This window comes from Nematolebias whitei, chromosome 3 (genome assembly GCF_014905685.2).
Source record: "Nematolebias whitei isolate Nwh7 chromosome 3, NemWhi1, whole genome shotgun sequence".
NCBI classification, from domain to species: Eukaryota; Metazoa; Chordata; class Actinopteri; order Cyprinodontiformes; family Rivulidae; genus Nematolebias; species Nematolebias whitei.
Window position 1 is genome coordinate 21552860 of NC_056500.1, and position 21247 is coordinate 21574106.

At 39.8% G+C, this 21247-nt stretch overlaps 1 protein-coding gene across 1 annotated transcript in view; it reads left to right on the top strand.

The window, feature by feature from the left end:
* Positions 1-17898, top strand: part of faf1 (Fas (TNFRSF6) associated factor 1) — a 64870-nt gene extending 46972 nt beyond the window's left edge. The window contains exons 16-19 of the mRNA XM_037698098.1: positions 2568-2648; positions 3526-3603; positions 7696-7911; positions 17409-17898. Coding sequence (XP_037554026.1) covers positions 2568-2648; positions 3526-3603; positions 7696-7911; positions 17409-17492 — 459 coding nt within the window. The 3' untranslated portion in view covers positions 17493-17898. The remainder of the gene's footprint in view (positions 1-2567; positions 2649-3525; positions 3604-7695; positions 7912-17408) is intronic.
* Positions 17899-21247: the final 3349 nt, after the last annotated feature.

Sequence of the window (21247 nt, forward strand, 5' to 3'; positions counted from 1 at the left end):
ACTTATTTCCTTACTACCTTATTTACTTATTCCTTATTTTCTTCCTTCCATACTTCCTTACCTGCTTCTCCCTTTTTGGGCCGTGGAGGTCACTGGTGCTTATATCCAGCAGTCACTGGGAGAGGCAGGGGACACCCTGGACAGGTCTCCAGTCCATCACAGGTCCACATAGAGACAAATGAGACAAACAACCATTCACTCTCTCACTCACACCTAGGGACAATTTAGAGTTACCAATCAGCCTAACATGCATGTTTTTGATCTGTGGGAATTTTTTTTTTCCCCTTTTTTCCATCTCACCTTTCCAAAGCACACTCAGACATGAACGCTACGCCACCCCAGACATTCCACTTTGACACTGACTTGTGTTTGTCTGAGCAGAAGCAGCTTGGACAGTCTCATTGTGATTTCATCCAGCCTCACTGACATCACAGTCTCTCCTGATGTCTGTCTGTGTTTTGACTTAGTAGTTACTAATCAAGGGACCACTCAGCAGGTTTTGTTAACATTTGTGAACATTACAGGTTATTTTCGGCCATGCTTTTGTTATAAAGGTTACAAGCTAAACTGGGCGAGTTATTGTGTTATAAGACTATTAAAGCACTACAGATGAAAACGTGTACAAATTCCAGCAGTCAGGGTTTATCTTGGTCTCTAAGGTGCCACTCTTGCTAACTTCATTTACCTGTATCAGGTTTATTTACACAAGTTTCATCTGGATTTTCCTGATGCTGGTTTATTTTAGAAGAATTATAATTCCAAAGAAAGTTAAATACAGCTACTTGTCTATATTGGTTCTCTTCTGCACATAAACATTATTTGGTAATGAATAAATTAACAATATTGAGCATATATATATATATATATATATATATATATATATATATATATATATATATGGTATGGTTTTCCTGATTGATTAACTATGTTGTTATTTTCATATTTTGCCAAATTAATGTAAATGTTTGATGTTAAACTTTGATTCTGTAAAATAAATGACCGCATTCATTTTGATGGGTCAAAGATAAATGACGTCTCACGTTTACATTTCATTAAATTCAATGCACGTTTTATTCAGTCCAGAAAAATGAGGAATCCGTTTTAATTGATGAATATTTCACAGCATCTGTTCATCTACATATATATATATATATATATATATATATATATATATATATATATATATATATATATATGAATATGAATATGAGAGAGAGAGTGCCAGAGCTGTGTACAGACTTTTGGTACTGCTGCAAATGATCTTCATCATACACTTAGAAAGTTTTCCTAAAAGTAGACATGAAGCAAGTCACTTGAAAAATGTTGGTCATAATTTTGGAACATTTTCTTGTAATAAAATTTCACAACAGCCATATTTTTAACAATAAATGTTAACTTTCTCTTTTGTCATACAGTGTGTAGTGCTTAATAGCTGAGCAAATCATTGTTTTCCTTTTTTAAATTTACATTTTACACAGCGTCCCAACTTTTTTGGCAACAAATTTGCCAAAAATTACAAACCGAGCAGCAAATTAAGAAGAGCCATTTGAATTTCCTCTTTATTTGTTAGCAAACATTAAATGTGTGACAGCTTGATTTTTCTGAATACCAAGTGTATCATCAGCGCTAGAAGACGGCTCACTTTGTGCCAACTTGAACAGTAGCCATGATTTAATAGCTGTAAATCTGTTTCAGTTTTTTCTCCAAAGTTGAGGCTTTTAAAATCACATGTTTGTGGAGATAACTGCTAGACGAACGCAGCTTCATGCCTCCTCACATTAGGCTCGTCAGTGTTTTTGAGGGCGTTTAGTAAAAGCTGAAAAGGTATTCATACATGAACTGCGCTCTGTGACTTGTTTGCGTGACTCAGGCCCAGTCCATTGATGGCAGGCACTTTTGATGCTTTTGTCCCTATCCACCATTCTTTTACAGTTTCTTTTCAATGTTCCTCTATTATGTCGACCAAAAGCACAAATGTATCTTTGCATTTTCAGATTCAATACAACAATACACGCTGCCATTTTGCTTAGCTGCCTTTCTGCACAGTAGCCCTCAGATTGTCACAATAAGCTTACTTTGCCGTATCCGGGTCGGCACACAGCATGGGCCTTCAGAAAATAAAAAACTAATGGCCGCGCTGTTAACACAATGGACACTCGTCTTTAAACTGAGTCTTTATAAAACACTTTGTAGCCGCAGCAGGTAGAAAGAAAAAGGCCGCCTGTCCCCTTCCCTCTGTACAAACAGGAAGAGGGAGGCCGAATGAATGAAAGAGAAAAGGGAGGGTGAAACTGAGAATGAGAAACATAAAAGAGGTTCAGGGTCTAGTAAATGACAGCCCAGTCACAATGAATTCCCCTCTACTGCTACTCTTTCATACCTGATGTTTGTATGTAACCACACTTGACATGCTGTATATTTTTATGCCTGGGTCTTTTTGGCTTCTAAAACCGGCGCATTGGCTTAGATGTTTTGTTCTTGTGTATCCTTTATTGTATGGTTAGTTAAACAGGTTTAACTTTTTTTTTTTTTTTTCTTACACCATCCCCTCTCCCCTCACCACCTAGGACGAACGAGAGGCAAGAGAGACGGTGAAAAGGGAACAGGATGAAGCTTATCGTTTGTCCTTAGAGGCTGACCGTAAAAAGGTACTTTCAAAATAAAGCACTCAGACATGTTTCATCTTTGGTTGAAAAAGCTCATTGTAAATCTTCATCATATTTATAGTGATTTTACTCCAGGGCTATTCAACTGGTGGCCCGAGGGCCAAATCAGGCCTATGGATGAGCTCAGTTCAGCCCACCAACGGGTTCTTTTAAATAAAACTAGATTTTCACCATAAAACAAGCTTACTTCATGACATTAACTGCTGGATATCTGGCCCCTGCGCTCTTGGCTTTCAGTAAGTGTGGCTCCCTGAGCAATTTAGTTGAATAGCCCTGTTTTACTCTGTGTTCAGTGCAGCTGCAATGTTTCATGTGCATCAAGCTCCAAAGGAGTCTGACTTACCAGATAATCCTTTTTTATTAATCATACACTATTGATGTAACATTTAATGATTATTTGTGGGTGCAAATGATGGTTTATAGCAACCTATTAGGTTGGACTAGCTGTTAGCTTGTTAGTTTGGTCAGAGTTCCATCCACCCCTCCATTATCTTTACCCCCTTCTTCCATGTTGGGTCGCTTGAACTCTATTTTTTATTTTATCTTTATATTTTCTCCAACTGAGGTTTAACGGTTATCCACAACAGTTAAAAATATAAAATATTTAGACCCTTTCTAAAAAAAAAAAAAAAGCCACTGTAAACAATCTGAACCATTCTTTTAATTGTAACTTAATTTGTGCAAACTAGTTTTAAAACTCTGAGCTCAGGGGAGGAAGAAAAAAAAAGAAAGCGGGTTGTTTGGATAACGTATTAAACATTGTTAATAATGCATCAGAGCATAGTGAGACTGTAGGAAACACATCATAGCAGATATTTTGATTTGTTGACTTATTTAATATTAAATTTCTCCTTTTCAGAGAGAAGCTCAAGAAAAAGAAGAAGCTGAACAAGTACGCTTGGAACGGATGAGAAAAGAACAGGAGGAGGAGAAGGAGGTGAGGACAGTTTCATATTAAAATGATTTTCGAGTTATTAAATAAAAGTCCATCATTAACAATGCAATAATAAACATTCATGTTGTACCATCTACTAATGTTTATGTGAATTTAGTCATATTCTCTTTCTTACTGACACTTTGCTCTAATTATTTACCTAGATTGTGGGTTTAGTGACAATCACTGAAGCCTGTCTAATAGAAAAAAACTCCATTTCACATGAAAATAATATCCTAATTACAAACGTTGCTCGTCACCTCCATAAACATGGTCATTGTTGGGTTTACCTGCCTTCTTACTGGTAAAGCACACGAGCTCATATTCAAACCCAACTGGACAAAAGACTGAAGCAAGTCATGTAGACAGGCCTGTGCACCAAAGCAAACACACATATTCACTTGAAAACAATTGTTGTCTGCGAAGTAGAGGTAAAACACACAGGCAGACACAATGTCACGCGTATAGGAAAACAATAATTGTGTGTAATGATGGCGCGGATGCTGCAATACAGTCCAGAGTAACTCAATGTAGTCCTCGTTGCTTGTTGTTTACTCTACAGCACAGGGCCTGAAGCACTGAGAGGTATTGGGTGACCCGGCTTGCTCAGATGATTTGTCACTTAAATTAAACAAACGACATGAAAAGGTTTCCTTAATTATATCAATGTGTAGTGTGCTAAACAAACTGTGTGTAGATGTAATGAACTGCTTTCCCTTTGTAGTTCCTGCTTGAATTAATTTTCCCTCTGCCAACGTTCATCCGTTTTCCTTGAATCTCCTGAGTTAACAAGCTGTAATATTAATACTGTAAATATGAGATCTTTTACTTCCTCACAGCAGCATATTCAGGTATTTCTGCGAGGGAGCACTTCTGATGAGCAAATGACAATTTGACAATTTTCTTCTTTACTTGTGAGCTTCTGATGGGCAACTTTTTTGTCACTTAGTATAAAAAAACCAGTCAATATTTCTTCATCTATACAGGAAGTGCAGAATTTACCTGCAGCTACATTTGAAGTCTAGCACAATATTAACTTTGTTTGCTGTTGTCAATAGTCGGCCGATTTATCTGCTCCGATTTCCTTAATTTTGGGAGATTGGCCGATACTTGCATGAGAAACTGATTTTACCGATTTTTTTTTGTAGTTTTAGCAACAATTGTCTAAACTTAATTTGTATTTCAGAGCACTACCTCATGACCAGTTAAAACAAGTTTGTATTGTTTCTAGGATATTGTTCAAGGCTATGTTTTTCAACAAATTAAGATTGTAAAATTGAAGGTGCATTGTGACCTTATAACACCTGACAGTGTCGCTTATAAAACAAAATCTGTATCGGCCAAAATCGGAAACGGCAGGTCAGATTTTTTAGTTATCAATGATCAGCTAAAAAACTGCAATCAGTGCACCCCTAACTGTCACTAATTGTAAAATTGGATGCAAACAAAAAACAACTTTACGATAGTATGTTTCATTTATATTTCTAGTTTCTTCATAAACTTAGAAATTAAAGACTTGTGTACAGGTTTCAGTTTTCCTCATCTTGTTGCAGCTCTTCACCTGAACTGTTTATATCAGCAACCCTTTTTAATTGTGGTTTTTCCCGATTCCTTAAAAAAATATATGAAGAGCCCATAATGTAAGCTGTTGTAATTAGTAATTGGCAACCTTGTTTGTTTACAGTTTTCAGTTGAGTCTGGGGAGGTGGTGACCTCGCATTGTGCATTAGAGGAAGTGCAGACACAACAAAAACCCCACTTGCCACCAGAGAGAGGACAATGCTAGTGGGAATGCTTTCCCTGTTTTTTGTGCCTTTGTGCAAAGAGAAGGGAGATGAAAGTAGGAGTCCATGAATTGGGGGTGGGGTTGAAGAGAGCCTGCGAGCTGACATTATTATTTACCTCCTTCATGGGGTCTTAGCATACGGTTGTGTCTGTCAGGTGCTTCTCTTTGCCCTGCTCGTCATCTGTTTGCTCTCTGCGGTTAGCCGAGCGGAGCTGCAGAGCCGCATGAATGAATGGATGGAGAGATGCTCCAGATTATTTGTGCGGAGCTGCCGGGGGCCCGAGGCTCCACCAAACGTGTGGCCTGTGGTTTCTTTTGGGACGCCATTTCTCACTTGTGTAGGCGGTTCTGCTTCTGTCTGAGATTGACTCTCTGCATTTGTACATCCAGCAGACACACTCCTGTCTGTTGCGTGTGTGACTTTTGTCCCCCCAGGGGCCCCTTTAACTCAGCATCAGCTCATATACCTGGGGGAGCTGATGGCAGAGCGGCACGCGCCCTACCCTGCCCATCCAACACCAGAAGCTGCTAATGAGCTACTGTTGTACACTCTTATGAAATATAATTGCATTATGGTGTGTAAATAAAGCCGGGGCGTGTTGTCACAGCATATGCTCCCCGGCTGGCCAAACAGGAACAACAAGCAGGTGGGGAGGGTGGGGAGGCAACAGAAAGAAGTGGGACGCTCGAGGGAGCAGCTGAAGCACGTTTTTTGGAACTCAGGAGAATTGATTAGCCGCTCTGTGAAAGATGACAGTTGATGTTTGTCTTTGTGCTTGATAAGCTACTCTCGCTCAGCGTTGGGGGGGGGAGGGGGGGGGGGGAGCATGATCACATCTATTGTCTGTAAAATAAGCAATCTCTAATAACACTTTAAACTAGCTCTTGTCCTTGTTGAGCTTTTTAGAAGAGTCAGTCTCAGTTTGATGGAGCAAACAGTAAAAACGTATGAAAGAAGAACACACTTGGCTCTTTCTAACATGCTGATAGGATACTTGGCAACCTTCAGAGCTACGCCAGGCTTTGGGGAACAGGGTGAGACGCAGGGCAACTAATTTAATAACATTCTTAGGACAAGAAGCTTGTTCAATTAATGGGAAGCTACAGTGCAGAAATCAGAACGGGAGGAATTTTTTGGGTTGTTTCCCATTTGTTTAAATATTGTCTCATCATCTGTTACTTTGAAACCTATACCGTTGGTATAGGTTTCGTACAACCTCACAGATTTTCTTTCATTCGTAATAGCCATGACTTTGTCAAAGTTTGCTCTGGGGTGCACCGATCAATAGGCCCCGATTTCCTTAATTTTGGGTAATCGTGCTTGGCCGATGCTTACATGAGAAACCGATTTTACCCTTTTTTTTTTGTTGTAGTTTTAACAACAATTGTCTGAACTTCATTCTTATTTCAGAGCACTACTTCATGGCCAGTTAAAACAAGTTTGTATTGTTTCTAGGATATTATTCAAGGGTATGCTTTTCAATAAAATAAAATTGGAAAATTGAAGGTGCACTTTGACCTTACAACACCTGACAGTGTCGCTCGCTTATAAAATAAAATCTGTATCGGCCAAAATCGGAATCGGCAGGTCAGATTTTTTAGAAATCTATGATCTATGATCGGTGATCGGCCAGAAAACTGCAGACGGTGCGCACCTAGTTTACTCGTGTCCTTTTCTATTGTGATTAATATGCTAAAGAAGACCAGTCAGGTTTGATCAGTTTTACTCCTTCTCAGAGATTTCTAACTAACTTTATAACTGAGAGGGGGGCCAAGATGGGGTAGAGGCAAGGCAGCCGACTCGGGACCTGAAAGTCCCAGGTTCGATCCCCAGCCATTCCCACATGTTGTGGTGTCTCTGAGCAAGATACCTAATCCCCAATTGCTCCCTGGGCAGCTTACATAGCTGCCCACTGCTCCAACTGGGTGTATCCCAGTGCAATGGGTTAAATGCAGAGAACCAATTTCACCATTTTATAGGAACATACACTGATGACAACACATAGCACTTTACTTAGAGTGTAAAGAAAGTGTATGTTGTATACGGTAAAGATTGTGGTGAACTTGTCACAATTTAATTGACCTAAATGTTTGAATCATTCATGGTTACTTTTTTAACACTGTAAAAATATAAACTATTTCACAAGAATCCACTCTGGCTTGTCAAAAAAATGTAATAAGGAAGTCTTGGCACATGCGAGGACAGGTGGATCTCACCAACACCTGTATGCAAAAACAGTGCTGCGTGTAAAAGTGGTTTTACTCGGTTGATAAAAAAGAAATGTTCTAATGTGTTTTCCCCCCCGCAGGCGATTCGTTTGTCATTGGAGCAAACTTTACCTCCAGAGCCAGAGGACGAGTCAGGAGAACAAATCAGCAAATTGAGAATCCGCACACCAAGTGGCGAGTTTTTGGAAAGGCGTTTTCTGGGCAGCTGCAAGCTCCAAGTGCTTTTTGACTTTGTGGCCTCCAAAGGATACCCCTTTGAAGCATTCAAGCTCCTCACCACCTTCCCTCGTAGAAATGTGAGTGGTAAAAATGCTTTCTAACCAACATGGGAGAAAAAATGTCTGAAATTATTTTCTTTTTCTCAAGCACAAACCCTTGTCAGGACAGGGAAAAATAAGAAAGTACCTGTAGTTAGTCACAAACATATTGGATAGCAGAGTTGTATCGGTGAAAAATCAGCTTGAGCTGACATTTGAATGTGATTAGACATGATAAAGACACATCACCAGAATTTTATTTTACTTTGAAATCACTCAGATATCAAATTTATTAAACTACTCCCTCATTTATTGTGGGGTTTACATTTTAGTATTCATATATATACATATATTTTAAGGCTTTAGAAACCCTTCCCACACTCTTGCAATGTTCTAAACTCTTACACCTACGTCATTTTAACAACATACTTCTATGTAGCTACTAAATTTTACTCACCAGCTCTGCAGAACAGCAGCGGCTCTGTTCCGCTCCAACTTGGTTCCGCTTCGGCGAACCTACCCTGCTGGTTCTGGTCGTCTCTCAGGTTCATGGTAGTGGTGGTGGGATCCAGAGAGAAGCCGGACCTACAGTGATGCGTCCCCCCGCTCGGAAGTCCTCGTGGGCCGACCACCAGCTCTCGGATTTGCCGATGGGTCTGGAGATCCGGTTCGTGCAGCTCTTAAGCATCAAAATGCATATTGGGGGGGGGGTTGCGCTTCGGATGGCCATCATGGGACCAAATTTGGATGAAAAAACAAATCTGGATGAAAAAAGTCTCTGTGGGCTCCAGAGAGAAGCCAAATCTACGGTGGCGCATCCCTGCTTGGAAGTCCTCGTGTACCGGCTACCAACTTTCGGATTTGCCGATGAGTCTGGAGGTCCTGTTCTGCTCTGGTTCAGTGAGTTCCATGCGGTTCTCAGTATCCACTGGGCGCCAAGTTACTGTAATAAGTGCCAAACTTTTTTGATCAGATCAAAACATTCCCTCTAATATTTCAGCAGAAGGCAGCAGGGCTTCTGGGCAGGGCACTTTTGGCTTCTGGGAAATGTAGTCGTTACGATTGGGGATACAGTGTCGGCTTATTGAGAGAAAACTACAAAATGGCGGCACCCGTCCAAAGTATTTTATTTTTTTGTTAACTTTTTGCTGTACAGCATCCTGCACTGTCCCAATCATGTGAGTAATATTAACGTTGACAATCGTGTGTCGTATACAAATTTTTTTTTTCGTGTTCAATCTCACTTTGATAAACCGCGAAAGTCGAACTGCAAATTAACGAGAAACTACTGTACTGCATATTAAACTTGAGCCGTTACATCTGACTCATTCAAGTTTGAGGTAGCCAAAAGGTGTCTAATATGCAAGATCCATGATATACATCAGGTCTTAATGGGTTACAGTATTAAGTTACTTGATATAAACTTTATTAAACAGGAAGTGGAAAAATTCTGCTTCAGTAAATGGAGCACGTGTGTTAAGTCATTTGTTTTTCAATGTGCATGTGTTATTTAATGAATATTAATTATTATTGGTCCGTTGTGCCTGCAGCATTTTGACTGTTAGGATACAGTTGTCAGCACTAACAGTAGTATTCTCTACGGCTCTTGTGTTGACGCCTGGCAGCTCTCAGCTAGCTACAAATCAGTCATTAGAGGGCTTGGTCGCCATGCTTTGTGGTAGAGTTTTAAGGTAAGCGCTGTTTTAACCACCAGTTTAATTAGCCATGCTGCTAGAGTTCCATTAATCAAGGCAGGAGAGGATGCGGCAGGGTGGTGGTGATTGTATAGAGGTGTGTGTGTTGGGGGGGAGGGCAGGCTTGCCCAGGCAGTGTGCCATTCTAGTCTGCAGAGACCGCCGGGGCACAAACACCTAACACACACATTAATGCGTAGCTCACACTCCCGTTTTCGTCACAATCGCACAATTCAACACATACACAAATATTTTCAAGCAAACACATGCCCCGCTCACAACTTTGTCACTTAAAGGATTCACAGTTGTCTCTTTATAATCAAGAGTAAACATGTGTTTGAGACAGAGATAAAGATGTGCCTGCGTCGCAGATGAAATTCCAGCAAAAACAGGATGGGAGGATTAGAGTGGGTGGGGGGGGTGGAGAAAACCTCGAGGAGGACGACGATTGCAGAACGAGTGCGCAAAGACAACAGAGAGGACAAACGCTTGAACAAAGAAAAGATTTGATCAGAGAAACAGTCTGAAAGAGAACAGGATAGAGAAGACAAGTGGCGAAGATATTAAAAAGTAGAAGATGAGAGATAATTCCAGAAAACAGAAAGGCGGGAGATTTAGGGGAAGAGAGGAGGGAAATAGCTCAGTGTTGGTGCCAGTAAGAGGCTGCGAACACAGGCCCCCGTCTAATCCTGCAGCTCTGTGTTGTAATTAAATGAGAGGGAGCATAGAAAGCCTCCATCCCATCCAGACGCTCTCACTGTTGCTCTGCCAGGCTCAGAGGAAAGAGGATGGAGCACTATTGCATTTGTCAAACTGCACAACTGTTGAAACCTTTCCTCCCCTTCTTTAGTTTTCAGCAGTTTTGCACCGTGTCACACTGTTGGTGTTGCAACCTCTTCACCTTTGTGTAATTTCTTTTTCAGCTGTAAAACAAAGGAGTAAATCTCCACAATCTGACTTTAGATAATAAAGTGAAGGGGATTTTGTGCTTTTTGGTTGTTAATGCAAAATTGCTCACCTGGAAAACTGATTTTAACCACGTGCATCTCTAACTTCTTGTTCATTAGCCAGTAAGTGTCTATTAGTCTCCACTTTTTGGACTCGGTCTCTTCCTCAACATTTGGTATCAGTGGCTTATCTCTTCAGCACTACAGCAGGCCTTACACTGGCATCATTTGTACCAGGCTTAGCCGTGCTCAGGGAACTAACCCTGTCTCAGTTTCTATGTCTGTCGGCGAGTTTGAAGAAGGGGAGGGAAGAGGGGGAACCTCAGTGTTTCACTTTTTAGCTTTTCATTCAAGAATTCCCCTTCTTTTCATATTCAATACTTGTTAAAGCAGAACTTCTGTTAAAAGCCTTGTGGCTTGTCCTCCTTCAGCGTGCGGTGAAAATGTTTAGACTGCCATTAAAATCATTTGCAGTCGGCTCTTCCTGTCCTGCCGCTTGTAGACATCCAAACAATGTCAAGTGTTTTCTCACAGTGATACTGTACTTTTATGTCCCCATTTCCCTGATCCCTCTTCCAGCTCTGGCGGGGAATTTGCCAGAATCATTCGGACACAAAATCTGAGATGCAGAAAAAATAAGCAATGACAAAGAAGACGCTGTGGTCTGCTCTGAAATAGGTTTAACATCTGTTTTACTGCCGTGTTTTATTTTTCTTGTCTTACTGTCTGAGAGTCATAGAAAGATAGACAGAAAGTTTAAACTTCTGTTTATTGTGCTTGCAGTTTTATTACAAATTACTTTTTTTAATAAACATTTCTTTATCTAACATCTAAATTGCTAGAGCCGTGTGGCTTCTGTGGCTCCATCGGACCGTAAGGAGTGAGTGTGGGGGCTTTTGTTTCTCTGCTTAAAATCCTTCTTGGCTGATTTAAATTTTATTTATTGTTTCTATGCAGAAAGGTATTTTGTGCAGTTTCTAACTTCTGTGCTGTTCTCAGGTTACCCTCTGAAGGATGAGCCTTTTTAAAAGTTTCCAAACTGATTGAAACTTTTAAAAAGGCTCATCCTCTGCGTAAAGATTTTTAGGATATTACTTTAGTAGACCCCCAAGTACTCGCTTCAGTAAGAAATAAATCAAACTTATGTTTTAAATAAATTGTGCTGTTTTAAATATATTTGAAAAACAATATTTTAAATATTTAGAAAGTTATGCAAACTGTGCAGATTAATTGTGCAACATGTTGTTGGAGGATGGTTATGAAAATAATTGAGGCTTTACTTACAAGAAGTATTTTTATTTAGTTATTTGTGTGAATGCTTACTAAGCATTCACACTATTGTGATCCTGTTTATATTTATTATTCCAGGTTCTTTAAATTATTCTGTACATTTTTCTGCATTTTTCTTGTTCCACAAGTTTTGTGTTATTTCACGTTCAATGTTCAATATTCAGCTCTTTCAGGACAATCCTGCTATGACTTTTGGCATTGGTGCAACTTTAGCTTTTTTTTAAATATTTAGCCTTTTCTGCCATTTTTTTCTCATAGAAAATGAATTGAGCTCATTTTACATCCTTCAGATCTTTAGATCTGTTTACAACCTTTTACTGCTTCTTTCACATTCTGTTCTGGTTCAGCTTCTTTCAGTTTCCTTGTTCAAAGAAAAAAAATCAGCTACTTTCAGCTACTTTCAGCTCATTTCAGCCGGTTTTTTTTCAGCTGTTTTGTGCTCCTTTTTGCTTTATTCTGCTAACTAACATTTTTGTGCTTCTTCTAATTTCTTTCTACTAATTTGAGCTTGTTATGCTCCTTTCAGCTTATTTCTGCAAGTTTCAGCTATTTCATCTACTATTTAGCTGTTTTATGCTAATTATAGCTTTTTCTGCTAATTCCACTTTTTTCACTTTAAACCTTTTTCAACAACAATGAGCTCTCACTTCCTTCTGGTAATTTAAACATTTTAGCTACTATTCAGCTGTTTTTGCGCATTTCTGCTTTTTTCAGATTATTTCCACTTTTTGTGCTAATTTCTGCTTCTTTCAGCCTAATTGGGCACAATTCTTCTCTCTCCACTTCATTCTGGTAATTTAAGCTTCTTTCTGCCTTTTCAGCTACTAGTCAGCAATTTTTTTGTGCTAATTTCAGCTTTTTCTTTTAGCAAGTTGACTTTGTTTTCTGCTCATTTCTGCTTATTTAAACTAAATTCAGCAAATATGTGTTCTTTTTGTTTTCTTCTAACTTAGGCCTGTTCTTCAATTTCAGCAACATTTCAGCATGTTTTTAGCTAATTTCAGCTCTTTTTCAGCAGGTTCTTTAGCAATAAGCATTCACATTGCATTTCCTGCGAAAATGCAATTTCTCTAGTTATTTATTTTGCACAGTAGCCAAGATTTTATGACATTGCAACTTGAGAGGTTTTTGTAGAAATAGGTATTTTTTTTTTTGTTTTTAAGTGAACATCCATTGACAGGGGACTTTTCGGCAATATGTAATTTTATTGTCCTTAACCTTTTATCAGGAAACATATTTTCAGATACTGATATTTTCTGTACCTGAGGAGGAAAAGATGTAGTTTGATTTAGACACAGATTATTTTATACATTTTAAAACAGGTTTGCCAAAACAGCGGAGTTTTATATTTCATTATCAGCCTCTGTCTTCAACCTTCTCCTCTAATACGTTCAATTCCTCCATCTCCGTCTTTTTTTGCTCCAGTCTTTCTCTAAACTTCTGCTTTTCTGGTCAAATATTTTTACTCAAATTTCTCAAACTTTTCTCAACTTTTTAAATCTTAAATAACACTTATTAACATCTTTTAAAGCACAAACTAGTCTGTCATTTTCTTTCTTTTGCTTGTTGTTTTCTTCTCCAACTCTCCCCCCCCCCCCTCCTCTTTCAGTCCTCCCCCCGTCCAGTCTGTGCAGTGTTTGTCCCCCTTTGAAGTACCGTACTCTTTCTCTGTTCTTTTCTGTTCACGCCCCAGCACTACACGCTGTCAACGCTCCTGGCAGCAGATAATGATCTCCCACTGCTTTTGTAATTGGCCAAATAAACACTTGACAACACTAGTTTAAAACAGACAAGTTATTTGGTTTTAATTAACATAGCGGGGCCTGTAATGCCTTCATTAAAAATGCGTTATTTCAGCTGCACATTTTATTATGCTGGAAACGGACATCTTGAGGGCCTGTGTTTATTTTTCCCCTTTCTTCTCTTTCACAGCCGAGCGTTGCTGCGCGTCGCCTCCCCTGCTATCAGTGTTTTATTCATCCGATTCAAATCGCTTACAATTCAGATGTTTATTTTAAACTTCACATAAATTGCTAATTATGTGGTTTTAACTGTGTTGAAATCTGCTGTTCCCTGATGACAAATACTCTGAGTTGATATTAAACTCCCCCCATCATTTTTCATCAGGAAAAAGAGAGAATGTTAAAGATTGCCGAAAAGCCCCATCTGTCTTTTTGTTCGGATCCAGATTTAAAATTAGGCTTTCTGGTGCAGAGCTCCGCAGTTATTTATTTTATTATTGCTTTAAAATTCATCTCAGGTAAAAAGATTTTAATTAGGTTCTTATTCTGTTGATTTATGGGAATTTTTTTTTTTTTTTTACCCCCAGTTGTTGATTAGTTCTTCCTTTGAATTGAAATTTTCACAGAATTTTCTTGAACAGTTCCATAAATCTGCTGTATTTTGTTGAATTATATTGACTCAAGGTTAAAAACAAATTGCACAGCAGAGAGCTGGATGTTATCGTATGCATGTATATGTTCATGTATGGCTGTGTAGGCAGGAGAAGTGAGAATATGGCTTAGAGAGAGCAGAGGAAAAACAACAGCTTTGTTTGTTGACAGATGCCTCCATGCTTATGGTCTGTTAATTGGATAACAATGTAAACAATCACCGATGGCGCCCGTCTCCTGTGTCAGTGTGGCATGTTGTTTCCCTACTTTCTTTTTCAGAGTCAGATGCTGCTGTCTCCCTGTTGGCTCTCCCTGGTGCACCTCCGAGCACGAGCACCTCATCCCGATTTTACTCTGAAAGCTCTCGTCTACGCACACACTCACACGTCTTCTAAAGACACACGTCTGCACACACACCTGCTCCACCCCAAAGCCTCATTTACTCCTACCTGATGCTGTGGTGTCACAACAGCCTGTCGGGTTCATTAGCATGGCAGCCATTTGTGACGCACTGCTTCTGAGGTGGGAAAATATTTCACCGTTGGGTTGGGGCATGTTTGCAGCAAACGCACACACACAAGCTCTGTTTGTGGCATGTCACCCCCACCCCGCTGCTCTCTGAGGCAGTTGACTTGGAGGATGATGTTGCAGCTCCTCCCTGCCAGCACCAGGCTCACCAGGACCCCACTGAGAAGTCAAAAGTCTAAATGACACATGGAGATGAAAACACGCAGGGTCCAAGACCCCATCTTCCATCTGGTGTGACATTTCCAAACACCTCTGGGAGGCTGATAGTTTATCTAATGCCGAGTTGTACACCTCGCCTTCCTTTATTTCATTTGGCCTCTTTTTGCACTTTCCTCACCCTCAAACACGCTCCAGTTGAGAAAACGTTATAGAAAAGACTTTTTAAGATAATAAACTCAAACTCAAATTGAGCTAGGAAAAGTAACTAAAAGTGAAGTTTTTTTTTATTGTATTAATAAAAAACATGAAATTTTGTGAAATTGACTTCTACATCACTGATATAAATGTGTGTTGTTACTTTGTAAAAGGTGAAAAGTTGTAGTCCAGTTCATGGTCATGGGTCACATTTTGTTCCCATTTTGTCTGTGTGAGAGCTGCGACTTTCCGTGTTGGGAGTCTGACCTTTATGGTGCATGGCTTGACCTCTGACCTTCTACAGCAGGTACAGGGTGCTGGCTAATTATCCCACTGTGAGGTTAGAATAGGCTCCCTAATCAGAGGGGCTGATGCAGCAGTCATCAGATAAGCCTCGGACACATCTCGGTGTCACACCACCTCACCCGTTCAGCCCAGGTGTTAGATTGGCCCAATGTAACACAAGCCCTCCAGTGATTAGCTCACATAAGCTAAGAGGCCAACAGGGGTGGTGGGTGTTAGGGAGATTCAGGTTGCTCTGTTTTCTAAAACACAGGTCAGACCCCCGCTTTTATGTCGGCTAACTCGATCAGCCACGTTGTGGGTGGTTCAGCTTTATTTCTCTCCTTTTAGACAATTGCTTGTGCGTCGAGTTTTCTGCACCAGTAAAAATGTGTCTGTCCTTTACACCTTCAGCAATGTTTCTCAGTGACTTTTTCCACAGCTGAAGTTAGCCATTATTAGCATTAACCAAACATTCTGCGGTTTGTTCTGGATTGGAGTCTTTTTAAGAAAACAAAGGTTGTTCTCATAGGGGCAACTAAACTCTTGCTGCTCCCATTTCGGCCGAAACGTTTTTTTTTAAAACATGTTAAAATAATACACACAGTTCACGTGCTTGTGCGCAGATATACACACACACACACACACACACACACACGTTAATGAATGCAGTCACAGAGGGATTTCAGTGGCCATGAATGAACTGAGACCCTATAAGGATGAATCAGAGGAGCAAGTCTAAATGTTTTCTTATGGTGAGAAAACTGATTTAAAGACTTATCGACTCTTAATAAAACTTCTGCGGTAGATCAAAGTTCATGCTCAATAATGCAGGTAAAAAAATCCAACAACGTTAAGTCAGGTCCTCTAAACTTTTTTTTGTTGTTGAGACGTTTCATCCTTCATCCAAAGGACTTCATCAGTCCGAGGAGCCACAACAAACTCAGGGTACCACTTTACAATAAGACTCCCCTTATAGATGGCTAATAAATAGTTTATAGATACATTATTAATTCCTCTATAAACTTTATAAATCATTAATAATTGTTTATTATGCATTAGTTAAGGGTGACAGAGACAAAACTGACCAGTTTCTTGCCGAATAGTGAGCCAGATTTGTTCACCCATATATTTAATTTAGAGTTGTTACATTAAACATTTCAGCCTAAGTTACTACCTTGTGAGCACAATGAGCATTTTAAACCTAATTTCTTTAACATATAATACATATAATATTGTACTTTATCACTGCATTACAACTCCAGATGAAATATATAGGTGAACAGATGTGGCTCACTGTTTGGCAAGAAACTGGTCAGTTTTGTCTCTGTCACCCTTAATGCATAATAATAAACAATTATTAATGATTTATAAAGTGTTTATAGAGGAATTAACAACATAATCATTAATAATATATTTAATATAATAAACTATAAACTATTTATTAGCTATTTATAAGGGGAGCCTTATTGTAAAGTGGCACCAAACTTGGTCCCACATCAGCACACTCCCATAGTGGACCAACCAGTTTGCTGATGATAAGATGGTTTCTGGGGCCCGCCCTCTCCCCAGTCGACTCCTCTGAGGCAGCCACAGCCAAAGTGGTTCAAAACTTTGGCTGTGTGAGTGTGCTGCTTGTGGGACTGAGTTTGTTGTGTCTCCTCCACTGATGAAGTCCTTTGGATGAAGGATGAAACATCTCAACAACAAAAAAAGAAACCGTCCAGATGACCTGGCTTAACCTTGTGTGGTTGAGGTTTGCCATTATTGTCAGAAAATTATATGCCAACACAAATATTTATTGCTGTTCTATCTTGGTGTGAAGTTATTTCCATCTTCTCAAATCTGAAGATTTGCTGCTTTTATGTTTCACTTTAATATTTTTTCTTTTTCATTTGGAGTTGTCATTTGAAATTGCAGTTCAGACAATATTTTTTTGGTATCTGTGAAGCTGATTAAGTGCTAGTAAAAATAATCAGCGGTTGGCATCGGCGCTTTAATGAAGACTGTCTAATGCCTGTCCCTGTTCTCCTCCCACCTTTTCTCAGATCACCCAGCTGGATGCAGGCTCGACCCTGCTGGAGGCCAAGTTGTTTCCTCAAGAGACGCTCTTCCTGGAGGCTAAGGAATAGGAACGGACCTGATAGCTGGGAGAACCCACTGACTGTCGGATGAACTGGCTGGACGCACATTAGTCACCAAGCATGGCCCCATCCCCAAAGTCTGGGCCTACAACACACACACACACACACACACACACTTCTCAGACGTACATACACTGGCATGCACATCCAGTGACACAAGCGTGAGTAAGCTTCTGGTGTAAAACGTGTTGCACAGAGGAAAAAAGACAAGCACACAGCCAAACATTCACCTTCCTGAGCCTCGTCCCCATTTTCTCGACTCTTCACACCGTCACCTTTTCAAACTGCTGTGTCATGGTTCTCTGTCACAACACAAACACGAAGCAGTAACGGCGTTGAGAGACTGGCAAGACAAATATTTGTCACAGAAAAATAAATAAATAAAAATCAAGGACTTCCCCGGTTTCCTTATTTAACGCACCAGGGTTGTTTTTTTATTTTATTTTTAATTTTTGTGTGTGTTCGATGACAATAAAATGAACATGAGGATGGGACGTCTCTCTGTGAAGGTTGGGATGCGTTTACTGGCGTTTACTTTTCCCAAACTTTCTGTCTCTGCTTCTCCTGCTCTCCATCCTGTCCTTTCACTCCTCCGTTCATTTGACCCGATGGAACACCTGCACCATCTGCAGCCACTCACTTTGTCCTTCATTTGGTTTTATCTACTGCTCCACAAGACAATTTATTTTCTCTTGTCCGGTTTGGTGCTGTACTGGTTTGATACACTTTATAAAAAAATACATGGATATGAGTTTGTTTTTCCCATAAATATGTTGAGGCTTGTCAAACACAATCACTTAAACATGGCTTTTTTATATATATATATGTTCTTGAAACAGATGCTACCAAAAAGTTTCTAAATCTCCATTTCTGTGGTTCCTGAGCAGCTGTATGGGAAGTTTATAATTTATTTAACAACTCTTAGGGGTCACCAAGTGTAAGATAAAAAGGTTAATGTTTGTATGAGATCAAATCTTTAACAAAGACAAATCAGAAACTAAAGTGTGATTTGAAATTACTGCTGTGGACCATACTGGTCAGTTTTTCAGGTGGTATTGATGTAATAAGGCAACGATGCCTCACATGGTGATGAGATTCAGACAAAGTTCTTCTTCCTTCAGTTTGAGTTTTTATTACTAGAGTTTAGATGTGCATGGTCACAGCTCTGCAGCCGCCATCAGACCTTTTACTTACCTCACTTAACAAATGTTTAAAATATCCTCGCTCTCACACCACCTGCTGATGAGGAGGAAGGAGAGATTACACAGGTTTAGCTCCTTATTCGCAGCACAGCTCCTCTGTCAGCTTAAAGGCAAAGTTTGAGTGCGCCGTCAGAGAAAACCTTGTTAACAATCTTCTTTAGGCAAAACAGAACACCTTCATCAATAACGCCTTGTACCCTGGACATATAACACATCTGTAATATGAGAGTAGATTTTTTTTTCCTGAAAACTATGAATTTCCACCAAACAGGTTGTTTGACAGCTGTAACAAAATATGTCTTGTTTCAGAGTTACAGAAATCAGTGTTCTGATTTTTTTCACATCACTGCGTCCTGAGATGAACAGGAACTCAGAATTTCACTGCGGTTAATATTTTGTCTATTTTTTTTTTTTTATTATTAAAAAATGGTAAATGGATTGTACTTGTATAGCACCAGTGGTGATTTTAGCCCCTTTTTGAGGGTGCTCAAGCACCCCTAAATTTTGACTCGGAACCATCGTTAGGAATTTGTAAGGAAACTCAGTTCTCAAACCTTAGATTCACCAAAATATTGAATAAATATGGACTAAATGACGACAGTCAAACGGGCCAGTAAAATCTTTTTATTTTTTATTTTTTGCATGAGTCAAATCCTGGATGCCACCTGTCAATCAGTCCAGTAGCTAGCGTGTCTGTATTGTGCACCACAATACAGTTGTCAGCAGTTGTCGACCGGAGATGGAGGCGGGGTGTTGAGATACATGAGAGAAGTTGAGCGTGCTCTACTCACACAAGGAGAGCTGTTGGTCAGGCTACTTCTTGTTTTGCCGTGCTCTCTAAAATAGTTATTGATTCACATGTTTGCATATGTATGTAAACATAGATGTTTAACAATCCGTTAAAATACACCAGAATGCACAAAATGGCATCTACTTTATTCAAAATTTTCTGGGGGAGGACCCCCAGTGTGTCTCCCACGCATTGCAAATGCTTCTCTTGTCACTGGCCACTGAGTTGTTCAAGCTAAGAGCCATTGTCAGCCCTGGAGGCTCAGCACCCCTAAAGGTCAAATTCTAGAATCACTCCTATATTGTGCTTTCTATCGAATCAAGAGACTCAAAGCTCTTTACTCTACAATCTGTGTCCTCATTAATCCATTCATACAGCACTCTACTAGATCTCTACATCAGTGCTTTATCACATTCATACACTGATGGGACACACACTGGAGGCAACGACGGGTTCAGTGTGTTGCCCAGAGACACTTCAGCATGTGATTGCAGGTAGAATCGAACCCCCAACTCTTGCGTTGGAGGAGGACTTCTCTAACCACTCAGCCACAGCCGCTCCAAAAAACTGCAAATGGAAACTTTTTCTGTAACGAATCGAAGTCTGAAACTTGTTAGTTTAATTGTATCAGTCATTTTCTAAAGTCTTGCAGACGTCAGGCGAGTCTGCTGGAAACACTTTTCTCACTATGGAAATTCTGCCGTGCTAGAGAAGTTGAGCTTCAAAAGATTATAAGATACTTTGCAACAGTTTTGTGCAAGTGTCCCTTGGGTCCTGCAAGCGTCCTCAAGTGTGTTGGTTTCTCTGATAAGGCTGTTTCTCACTCAGGCCATGAGTCGACCTAATGCACCCCGTCTGCCTCACCTCCCCGACTTCCATCAGACGTGTTGCTCAAGGCTCAGGGAACTTGGCTGTTCAGTCACATGAACAATGTTTGTGCACCCGTCTAACACTTTCTGTACGGAGTTTGCATGTTCTCTCTTCCGCAGAGCTCTAACAGCTGTTTAATATTTATTATTAGCAATGATTACTTATGATTTGCTTCAGACTGGGTTGTGTGATGTACATCATACCTGCTGTGTGGAGCATTCAACTCTGGAGGGACGGGAAGGATTACAAAAGAACAAATCTCTCAGATTAAAAAATGCCAGAAAATTACCAAATTTCATGCAAAATAATCCAGATAAAAAAATTCAACAAAGTTAAGTCAGACCCTCTGGACGGTTGCAATAGCACCTTCACATTCATTCAACCTTTATTTATTCAGAGTAATCCCACTGAGCCTCATGGACTCATTTACAAAAGAGACCTGCAATGCCAGAGTGAGTCAACCAGTTTGATGGTGCTAATATGGTTTTTGTAGTCTGCCCTATATCCTCCACCGACTTGTTTGATGCAGCCATGGTCAAAGTGGTTCAAAACATCCTGATTCAGGCTCAATAATCCAGATATTGTGGGGGTGCGGAACCAGAAAATTTTATTTTTCCCCATTTCAAACAAACCTCAACATTTTTATTTATATAAATGAATAAAATAAATATTGGTTTAAAAAATGTTCACAAACTTTCCATTGGGCTTGTTTTTGAGCATTAATTAACTTTATCAGTAACCTATGTGTACCGCAGGTAAGACGCTGACTCCCAAACTATCCCTTACACTCCCCTCCTTTAAGTATCTTTAAGTATAAATGTGTCTAATAATCCCTAATAGGCTACTGTCAACGAACGTCTTTAAAAATCAGTTCATGACCA